At 34.0% G+C, this 12,036-nt stretch overlaps 1 protein-coding gene across 1 annotated transcript in view; it reads left to right on the top strand.

Annotated features, from left to right (window-relative positions):
• Positions 1–12,036, top strand: part of ASZ1 (ankyrin repeat, SAM and basic leucine zipper domain containing 1) — a gene marked incomplete at both ends in the record, with an annotated part of 105,051 nt that overhangs the window by 73,786 nt on the left and 19,229 nt on the right. Inside the window, 5 exons of the mRNA XM_080664171.1 lie at positions 122–256; positions 1,386–1,510; positions 2,253–2,328; positions 3,865–3,921; positions 5,117–5,226. Coding sequence (XP_080520297.1) covers positions 122–256; positions 1,386–1,510; positions 2,253–2,328; positions 3,865–3,921; positions 5,117–5,226 — 503 coding nt within the window. The remainder of the gene's footprint in view (positions 1–121; positions 257–1,385; positions 1,511–2,252; positions 2,329–3,864; positions 3,922–5,116; positions 5,227–12,036) is intronic.

The raw sequence follows: 12,036 nt of genomic DNA, 5'->3' as shown, positions 1-12,036 counted from the left end.
ATTAATTAACCATGTTTACTTTTTTATTGTTTACTTTTTTATTTTATTTATTGTTCTCTCCTTCTCATATACAGTCCCTCTTTTTAAACAATGTTTTCCTCCCCGCCTCCCACTTGTCCAGGCTTTAACTTGGGCAGCACGTCAGGGTCATAAAAATGTAGTTTTGAAGTTGCTTGAACTTGGAGCAAATAAAATGCTACAAACCAAACATGGAAATACACCAAGCGAGATTGCAAAAAGAAATAAACATCTAGAGGTATTCTTTTATATATTAAACTAAATTTTCTATGGCATGTTATGTTGTCATTTGTATTCTAGAGTAAATGCTGATAACTAAAGCTCTGTGGAACTTCAAGAAGAAATTTGTAGTTTTTCTTCTAAGCTTTGAAAATTTGAGAACTTTTAATTAGTTTATTGCATTATTAAATCTAGGGCAGTGGTCGGCAAACTCATTAGTCAACAGAGCCAAATATCAACAGTACAACGATTGAAATTTCTTTTGAGAGCCAAATTTTTTAAACTTAAACTTCTTCTAACGCCACTTCTTCAAAATAGACTCGCCCAGGCCGTGGTATTTTGTGGAAGAGCCACACTCAAGGGGCCAAAGAGCCGCATGTGGCTCGCGAGCCGCAGTTAGCCGACCACTGATCTAGGGTATGTGACACTGAAATAGAATATTAAAGAACATCAAAGAAAAATATGAACATGAAAGATTATTTTGAATTTTAAATTGTTTCTTAAAGTGAGATTTAATTTTGTATTTTGGTTAATTATGAAGCATAACCTTGAATTACTAAAAAGTTAGATTTTAAAACTAAGGAATTTCCCATATGGAGTTGGGATTTGTATACATTTAGCCATGCTTATTACGTTATTCCTACTTAACCATGTATTTAAAGTACTACCTTAGTACTCAATCTGAGTTACTTAACAAAATGGAATTTTTCATTTTGTTTTATATTGTATGGAAAATATTAATTACTATATTCTTTTGTGTTTACTATTTTTAATTAGATGTACTTTTTTCCTGTTTATTTTATTTATTTTTTAAATATATTTTTATTGACCTCAGAGAGGAAGGGAGAGGAAGAGAGAGGTAGAAACACCAATGTTGAGAGGGAACCCTTGACTGGCTGCCTCCTGCAGGCCGATGCTCTATCCATTGAGCCAAACTGGCTAGGGCTCTGGTTATTATTTTAATCAAGGAAATATTTGCTTAATTTAAAAAAAGTTATTCTTAGCATAGTAAGTTGTGAATGTTCAGTCCCTCTCACCTTTGAAAAAAATTCTTTCTAGATATAAAATAATCACGTTTAGTTTCTTTTAAGTGTAAGTAATAGTATATAATATTGTTAACTATATTTGAATGACTCAACTTTTTTCAGATCTTCAGCTTTCTTTCTTTGACTTTAAATCCATTGAAAGGAAAGCTTCAACAGCTAACTAAAGAAGAGACTATTTGTAAACTATTGACAACGGATTCTGATAAAGAAAAAGATAGCATATTTAGGTAAAAACCTTTTTATTGTTCAACACAATACCTATAATTCAGTAAAAATTGTGCATGGTTTTATTAGTTCTAGTAAATGTGATATATGATATCTTAAACTTATAAGCATTTTTTAATATCACTTAGAAATGTCTGGTTTCTAAGTGCTTTATTCTCCAGAACTTTAGAAAAATTTTGTATGTGTGTATTGACAATAATGAGGATAATTTTTTTACTTTATATAAAATACCCACAATAAAATTATTCCTAAAAGGTTCTAAGATTATGTTTTTGTTAGTGCTCAGTTTTTTTGAACACTAAGTTTTTAGCAGATTTCTGATTTTATAAGCTAAAATTAAAAATACATATTTTTTCCTGAATACCATTGTTCAGTATAGGTCACAAAATTGTTACCTATTTACCCACATTTAAAATTATTATTAAATTCTTACTTCCTGCAGTTAGAGTTTTTCATGTACAAGATCTCACAAGGAATATATATATCAGCAGTTATTTTCATTCTTAGGAAAGATTATCTACATTTTACTATCACCATTTACTATCACATGTTTACTTATATCTTTACTCAAGAAACCTTTCTTATTCCTGATATAACATAGATCTGTTGTGTAAATATGCAAATATATTTTACATATATTCATTTTCACTCATTCTCATTCTTTCTCTGCATTATAAATACTTACTTGTTGTTTGGGCATTTATAGTATTTTTCTGAAATTGACACTGCTATAAATATATATAGTTCATATACAGCATTTGGAGACCTGGAAGTATTTTTACATGGTCTTGGACTTGAACATATGACAGATTTATTAAAGGTAAGACATTGTATAAGCTACAATAAATTACTTATGTATATTTGTTGGTTAACATGACATTAAATATCCATAAACATGCATATGAAAAAGTCCCAAATGCACTTTTCTCTGTAATTTGTACTTATAAGCATTTTGAAAATTTGTACTTAAAAGAGTTTGAAAAATTTGTACTTATAAGCATTTTAAAAATTTATTATTCTAGAAATTTATGTAAATTTTCTGGCTGGATTAAACAGCTTTTACTTACTGCCTAAAGCTTCACAGAAATCTTGCTTGTACATCTAAGTCCTTAGTTTGTTTTTGTAGTTGCTAATCTTCCTGTATAGAATATTAGAAGAAGCATTATTTTAAACCAAACAAACCTGGGATCAGATTCTTGCTTTAATGATTATTAACTGAAATATGTTACTTAAATATCTCTTTTTTTCATGCTGATGATAATACCTAATGTAGGGTTGTCATAAAGATTAAATTCATATGCCATCCACTGTTATAGGTCCTCTGGGTATGAATTATGGGATTTGAATAGATGATAATTATAAGACAACTAGAGGCCCGGTGCACGGATTCGTGCACTGGTGGGGTCCCTCAGCCTGACCTGCACCCTCTCGCAATCTGGGACCCCTCGGGGATGTCAGAGAGCTGGTTTTGGCCCAGTCCTCGCAGGCCAGGCCAAGGGACCCCACCGGTGCACCCTGACTTGATGTTTTTCTATGCTTTTCTGAGTGTATATTTAATTCCTCTTTTATTTTCAAACTAGAGGCTCAGTGCACAGATTCGTGCACCAGTCAGGTCCCTCAGCCTGGCCTGCAGGGTTGGGCCGAAACTGGCTCTCCAACATCCCCCAAGGGGTCCTGGATTGTGAGAGGGTGCAGGCCAGGCCAAGGGATCCCACTGGGCCTCTAGTATGCATATAAGATCTTTGGTTAATCTCTTTCCGCCCTCCTCTGAGATTCATCAGTCTGTTCCATGTTTCCATGCCTGTGGTTTTTGCTCCTGCATTGAGTGTCTGCCCCCTGGTGGTCAGTGCACATCATAGCTACTGGGTCAGTTAGGCTTTTATATATATAGATTAACTGATACTGAAGGATTAAAGCACTATTTATGATAGGCTGTCCTTCGAAATATGTACATTCTGTTTGGGTAGTTCAGAATTAGACTTTCTTGTACAATCTTGAAACTTCTTATTTGAGATATATTGAGTAAAACTAAATGTTATTGGTGGTTAACATGATACAAGTAGAAATTTTAAATATTCATAAAATATAATTTCTATCAAATTTTATAGAGTAAATATAAATTGTTTTTGAATCTGGAAAACTAGCTGTGTTTATTTTTTAAGGTAATTATAGATATTATGACATTCATTACTATTTACCTGGTGGTATAATTCTGTACCTGCATAATTTTGTCCGCACTAGAAAGTTGAAAGTTGTTTAGGAAGGTAGTATGTAACTAACTTATGTACATGTGGCTACTTCCTCTTCTACTGTTCCATTTATATTGAAAGGTGGCATTCTTTTTCCTTTTCTACAGGAAAGGGATATAACTTTAAGACATCTTTTGACCATGAGGAAAGATGAGTTTTCAAAGGTAGTATCAATTTCAAAAACTGCAGACATAATCTTTCATATTTCTAAAATTGTAGATGGAACCTTTTATTTCCTATTTTAAAGATCCTAGGCTTTAGACCATGAGTGATATTTTGCTAGGTTTTTGATTATATATGATTATAGATAACCAAAATCTTCTGTTATGGTGTTGTTTTAAGAACATTTAAAATCTTAAGAGTTGTTTTTTTCTTTTGATTATTTATGACATTTCAATTAAAACTCCTTCATTTCTAAATATAAATTAAAAATTTAAAACAGGTTACTTAGAAATAAGAGGTGTTTTTTGTGTGAGTATGAACATGTGTCATCCAATTATTGCCTTTTGCTGGATTCTCACAATGGTCAAGACCTGTTATTTCATTATCTGATATTATTAAGCAACAATTTGAAAATACTGTGGGAAATATAAGAGTTACTTTACAATTTTTAAAAATATTTTATTGATTTTTTTTACAGAGAGAAAGGGAGAAGGATAGAGAGCTAGAAACATCAATGAGAGAGAAACATCTATCAGCTGCCTCCTGCGCACCCCCCACTGGGGATGTGCCCGCAACCAACGTACATGCCCTTGACCGGAATCAAACCTGGGACCCTTCAGTCCGCAGGCGGACGCTCTATCCACTGAGCCAAACCGGTTAAGGCAAGAGTTACTTTAATAAATAGGACACTTAAAAAGTAATGATATTTCTGAAATATTGGAACACATTGGCATAAACACACTGGGAACTTGAAATCTTTAGTATCACTGAAAATCAAAATAAACATACTAATTAGCTTAATCCAGGAAAGAAAATTTAGTTAATACTAAGGGTAGAATACAAGCATAAAGAAGACAGTTCTCATGTAATCACAGATATTACAAATAATATTTTGAAGGAAAATTTTTATTACTGTGGTTTTTTAGACTATATGTTAAAATCTAGTCATTTATTTTTAGAATCCATCACAACTGTATGTATTGTAAAAAATTTACTAAAGTTACTACATATATAAGTATTTTAATGATGTAAGCTTCTTAGTCACAGTTACAAGCAAATAATATTTTTCCAGTGTTATTTTTTCAATATGTATCTTTTATCAAGATGTGAATTAATCAAGTAGAAAACTTCTATAGTAATTTTGAATATTATTCATGTATGACTGTCTTATTGCACCTTGAAATTATATCTTTTTAGAATGGAATTACCAGTAGAGATCAACAGAAAATCCTGGCTGCTCTTAAAGAACTAGAAGTGGAAGAGATAAAATTTGGAGAATTACCTGAAATAGCAAAGTTGGAAATCAGGTAAAATTAACTTACTGCTTTACATTAATACTGTTTAGAACCAACTGTTTTGTTTTTTTTTTTCACTTTAATTTTGATAATGTTTCAGTCATTTTACTTGATGGCATCATTTCCCCAGATAGTTCATTTTGCAATACTGTGTTCTAAAATGGGAGATACTTTATAAAGTTGATTTTGAAGTTTTTTTACCAAGATGCAAAACAATGTATCTTCTTGTTAACTCACATAAAAACATTTTTCTATTTTTTATTGCATTTTGTTAAATGAACTATATAAGAGATCGCATGCTTTTCATAATATAGCTCTTACTCTCTTTAAATTATTTTAAGTGTCAATTTGAAAATATAAGGAAATGATATTTTCATTTAGGGCAGTGGTTCTCAACCTTTCTAATACTGCGACCCTTTAATACAGTTCCTCATGTTGTGGTGACCCCCAACCACAAAATTATTTTCGTTGCTACTTCATAACTGTAATTTTGCTACTGTTAATGAATCGTAATGTAAATATCTGTGTTTTCCGATGGTCTTAGGTGACCCTGCTAGTAGTTCTCAACCTGTGGGTCGCGACTGTAGAGCCTAAGACCATCGGAAAACACAGATATTTACATTACCATTCATAACAGTAGCAAAATTACAGTTATGAAGTAGCAACGAAAATAATTTTGTGGTTGGGAATCACCACAACATGAGGAACTGTATTAAAGGGTCGCAGTATTAGAAAGGTTGAGAACCACTGATTTAGGGCAACAAGAAAGTGTTTCTCATGTAGCTCAGCTCTATCTTCAGCTTTATTCTGTAAGAAATTGTTATTAATATATGAAGTTCACTTTCAATATTATAAATTTGTCATGCACTGATTGTTAACATTAGTAATCTAAAATCTATTTTGAAAAGAATATTTGATTTTATTAATGTACTAGAGGCCTGGTGCACGAAATTTGTGCACCGGGGGGGGGGGGGGGAAGGTGTGACCCTCAGCCCAGCCTGCACCCTCTCCAATCTGGGACCCCTCGAGGGATGTCCGACTGCCCGTTTAGACCTGATCCCCTGATCCTACCATGGGCAGTCGGACATCCCTCTCACAATCCAGGACTGCTGACTCCCAACTGCTCGCCTGCCTGCCTTCCTGATTGCCCCTAACTGCTTCTGCCTGCCAGCCTGATCACCCCCTAACCACTCCCCTGCCAGCCTGATTGATGCCTAACTGCCCTCCCCTGCAGGCCTGGTCACCCCTAACTGCCCTCCTCTGCAGGCCTGGTCCCCCCCAAGTGTTCTCCCCTGCAGGCCTGGTCACCCCTAACTGCCCTCCCCTGCAGGCTTGATCGCCCCCAACTGCCCTCCCTTACAGGCCTGGTACCTCCCAACTGCCCTCCCCTGCTGGCCTGATCGCCCACAACTGCCCTCCCTTGCAGGCCTGGTCCCTCCCAACTGCCCTCCCCTGCTGGCCATCTTGTGTCCACATGGGTGCAGCCATCTTTGACCACATGGGGGCAGCCATCTTGTGTGTTGGAGTGATGGTCAATTTGCCTATTACTCTTTTATTAGATAGGAGTATGGAGTAGTAAAAGCTTTTAATTTTTATTTGAAACAATTATAGGAGCCCCTATGTACCTTTCATCCAGTCTCACCCAATGTTAATATCTTGCTTAACAAGATATTACAATATCAAAATATCAGAACCAAAAAACTGATATTGGTACAATCCACATAGCTCATTCATATTTTACCAGTTACACATGTACTCATTTTTATCTATGTATATAGCTCTATGCAATCTTACCATATAACTAGAGGCCCGATGCAGGAAATTTGTGCAAGAGTAGTCCTTCCTTCCCCACCGGCTGCCAGCACTGGCTTCCCTCTGGCATCCGGGACCCAGGCTTCTCTTAGGCCGCCGGCAGGCACTTGGGACCCGGGCTTCCCTCGCAGCCCCGGCTTCATCCAGAAGGTCATCCGGAAGGATGTCTGGTCTAATTAGCATATTGCACTTTTATTATTATAGAAGATAGAAAATAGCTTCATGCACCTACTTTCATAATCAATACACCTAACATACCATTACCACAAGACTCCCTCATAGTACCCCTTTATAACTATACCTCTCCCTCCCTTCTTCCCTAACCCCTAGCAACCCAAAAATTTGTTATCTATTTTTATAATAATGTTATTTCATGAGTATTATATAAATGGAACCATACAGGACGTATCCTTTTTCGATTGGCTTTTTTCAATCAGCCTAATTTCCTTGAGGTTCACTCAAGTTATATCTTATAAAATATAATGCTTACAAATTCAGTAGTATTATCACTAGTTAGTCTGCCTAAAACTAATATTGCAACTATGATAAACAGTGAACACATGAATAATAGATTTCCACATTATTTTAAAATTTAGAGGTTTTTCAGGAAAAATATAAATGATTCAGGTTTATTTATTTATTTATTTATTTATTTAAATTTCTTTATTGACTAAGGTATTACATATGTGTCCTTATTCTCCCATTACCTCCCACCTCCCATTCATGCCCCCACCACCCTGTTGTCTGTGTCCATTGATTAGGCTTACATGCATGCATATAAGTCCTTTGGTTGATCTCGCCCCCTTACCCCCATCCTACCCTACTTTCCCTAAGGTTTGACGTGCTGATTGATGTTTCTCTGTCTCTGGATCTATTTTTGTTCATCAGTTTATGTTGTTCATTATATTCCACAAATGAGTGAGATCATGTGATATTTATCTTTCTCTGACTGGCTTATTTCACTTAGCATACTGCTCTCCATCTCCATCCATGCTGTTGCAAACAGTAAGAACTCCTTCTTTTTTACCACAGCGTAGTATTCCATTGTGTAGATGTACCACAGTTTTTTAATCCACTTATCTGCTGATGGGCACGTAGGCTGTTTCCAAATCTTAGCTATGGTGAATTGTGCTGCTATGAACATAGGGGTGCATATATCCTTTCTGATTCGTGTTTCTAGTTTCTTGGGATATATTCCTAGAAGAGGGATCACTGGGTCAAATACTTTATTACAATGTTAAATTATTTTCCTTTCTCTTCATATACCTCTTTATAACAATAAGATATGTTTTCAAAATAATGCCTCATAATTGCTTCAAAATAACACTTAAGCACATTGTGAAGGATTTCAGTTGTGAGGAATTAAAATCAGCAAACCTTGAATTACTTTGTTCATTTTCTTATTTAATTTATTGCTTTTATGAAGGAATATTCTAAGTTTCACATGCTAACTTGCAAATTAAATGTTTTAATATAACTTATTTGTGTGATGGCAGAATTGCCTGTACAAATTTATTTTGTGGATTTAATACATACACTTAAAGAATGTGCAGAATACTGAATGGTTTACTTATTAAAACTGCTGAATTTAAAAACAAATAAAACTGGAAGACATATATTTTAGGAATTTGACCTTGTTATTAAATCGCAGACTTTGTTTATACACTGTTAAGGAAAAGGTTTTACTTCCCATTTATTCAAAGTCATTCTTTAAAGGAGAAATTAGTCATTAAGTCATAAGAAAACTAACAGCAAGAAAAGTTGAACTGATTGATTATAATCTTCTGATAATGTGATTTTAACAATTTAGCTACTGATTTATTTTAAGATACTTTCTTCTGTGTTGTAAATTTTCTAAAATAGTATCTCCTACCATAACACATGCACAGTACACTTATTTTTTCTACACTTAGCCTTAGTATGTTTGCAGATTTATAGAATGTATTTTACAAATATTAATAACTATTATATTACTACTTTGAGATATTTTGAACAGCAATAGTTGTTTTCATTCATGTCTTGACATTTTCAGCAATTTCTGCCTAGACCTTTTCTCTGAGCCTATCTGACATCTACTTAAATTTATCAAAGGCATCTCAAAAATATTTTCATTAAGAAAACTGTTTCTTCTCCAAAAGGAAAAATCTGTATAGATACAAAATTTTATGTAAAAATATATTATTCACATCTGTTATTTATAAGCTTTCTAAAATCAGGAACCTACATATTTAACAGGGGAATTGTTGAATTACATTGCATCAATATAATTATTTTATTGTGTCATTAATATTATTTTGAGACTTAATGTCATGGGAAAATACTCAGAATAAGTATAAAAAGCACAATATAGCCAAAACCGGTTTGGCTCAGTGGATGGAGCGTCGGCCTGCGGACTGAAGGGTCCTGGGTTCGATTCCGGTTGGGGGCACGTGCCTTGGTTGCGGGCACATCCCCAGTGGGAGGTGTGCAGGAGACAGCTGATCGATGTTTCTCTCGCATCGATGTTTCTAGCTCTCTATCCCTCTCCCTTCCTCTCTGTAAAAAATCTATATATATATATTTTTTTTTAAAGGCACAATATAAAATGGAGTGTGAAGTATAGTGCTAGTTATATATATGCATAAGAAAAATACTGGAAGAAAATGTATACTATAAGAAAATATTCTCAAAGAAAATAGTATCAGTTATTATCTTTGGATGATAAGAGTATTGGTAATTTTAACTTTTTTAGATATTCTACAATGAGCACAGAGTACATTTATTTGGAGTACCTTTATTTAAAGTATAAATTTTATCTTATACTTGACTTCACATTTTAAAATATGGTCTGTTGTTTTACTCAGGTGAACACTATGTTATGCTGCAGTATCAAATCTAAGAGTTATGGTATCAAAGTTTATATCTTTATCACTTATATAATGCCAGTAGCTCTCCTCCTTGTTATTATTCTGAGAACAGGCTGGAGAAACAGCCCAACCACAGGGCCTGCTGCTCTTGTAGTAAAGGGAAAAGAGAGCTGGAAGAACCAGTCACTCACTCTTAAAGCTTCTGTTCAAAACAGTCACTTTCAGTCATATTTTATTTGCCAAAGCAAGTCACACAGCCAGCCTTATGTCACTGGGGCATGAAGTATAATTCTATGGCAGGGAGAGGCCTGGTAGTATTTAGCACAGTAGAAAATACATAACTTCATCAAGTAATACAATATACTATACCTGTGCTATATCTGCTCACTTTTAATTCTTTAAATATGTACAGAATTATCAGGGTTGCCATGTAAAGATATATAGGGGGAATCCTGTATTGCTCTGGGTTGGGGTTGGGCAGCCATTCACATAGTTGTATTTTTTACAGCTTACCTATCCTTTCTCAGTAGCTCTGAACATTATACAAGAATGGTATATATTTTCCTTTTATTCATTAAGACTCTAATTTTGTTCATTAGTTTACTTATTTGAACTGATTTCTTATCATCCTTTCATCTAAATAAGAGCTTATAAGTTTATATTATACATATATATGTGTGAAGTGCCTATGTAGAATTATATACCTGCTCTCAGTTGATATTTTGAATTAGAGTTCTCAATGCATCTTAATTTCCTTGAACTCATTAAATAAAAAAGACACAGGTCATTAATGAAATACTCTTGCAATAATTATTCTTTTCATTGATAATAAATAAAATTTGAGTATTTAAAGAGCATTAAGTGTGCCTTACATAAATATTACATGGAAACAAAATTGATACAAGTAATGACTGTTGTTATTTTAAGTAAAGATCAGAAAGAAAATGGAATGAAGAATTATATTTGTTTTAAAGATGCCTTTATAAATACCACTTTTCCTAAACAGAACAGCTTATCTATTTCATTTTTCATTTTTCAATCTTTATTTTTGAAAGTATTACATACGTCCCCTTCTTTCCCCTTTAACTCCTTCTAGCCCACCCCCACCCCAGTGGCTTTCGAACAAATCACTTTTCTAATAGCCTTCTAGAATAAATTAATGTCAAGAACCAAGGTTCCACTGCATTTATTTAATGCACTTGTAAATGGGATTATTTTTTTAGTTTCCCTTTCGGATAGTTCATTATTAATATATTTAAAAAAAAACAATTGATTTCTAGATATTTATTTTGTATCCTGCTACTTTACTGAATTTACCAGTTATAATAGTTTTTGTGTGTGGAATCTTTAGGGTTTTCTATATACAGTATCATATCATCTGCAAATAATGACAGTTTACTTCTTCTTTCCAATTCGGATGTCTTTTATTTCTTCTTGTCTGTATTGCTGTGGCTAGGACTTTCAGTACTATATTGAATAAGAGTAGTGAAAGTGGACATCCCTGTCATGTTCCTGATCTTAAAGGAAATGCTTTTATTGTTTTCCCATTCAGTATGATGTTGGCTGTATGTTTGTCATATATAGCCTTTAATGTGTTGAGGTATGTTGCCTCTATTCCCACTTTACTGAGAGTTTTTATCAGAATCTAAAGGCCCAGTGCATGAAATCACGTGAGATCCAGAGTCCTGCCACCACCGCAGGACCCATCAGTGCACCTCCTGATGACCGATCGTTTGGTTGTTCCGGCATTACGGCCACTGGCTTTTTATGATATAGATGGGTGCTGGATTTTGTCAAATGCTTTTTCTGCATCTATTAATATGATCATATGATTTTTACCCTTAATTGTGTTTATGTGGTATATCACAGAAATTTGCAGATATTGTACCAACCTTGCATCCCAGAATAAATCCCAATTGATCATGGTGTATGATTTTTTTAATGTGTTGCTGGATTTCGGTTACTAATATTTTGTTGAGGATTTTTTATCTTTGTTGAACAGGGATATTGGCCTATGATTTTTCCCCTTTGTAGTATTTTTACTAGTATCTGGTTTTGGAATTAGGATAATGCTAGCCTCTTAAAATGATCTTGGAGTGTTCTCTCTTGAATTTTTTTGTAATAGTTTGAGAAGGGTAGGTTAATTCTTATTAAAATGTTTGGT

Source organism: Plecotus auritus (genome assembly GCF_963455305.1).
Source record: "Plecotus auritus genome assembly, chromosome: 4".
Lineage (NCBI taxonomy): Eukaryota > Metazoa > Chordata > Mammalia > Chiroptera > Vespertilionidae > Plecotus > Plecotus auritus.
This window is presented reverse-complemented; position numbering and strand designations above follow the sequence as displayed.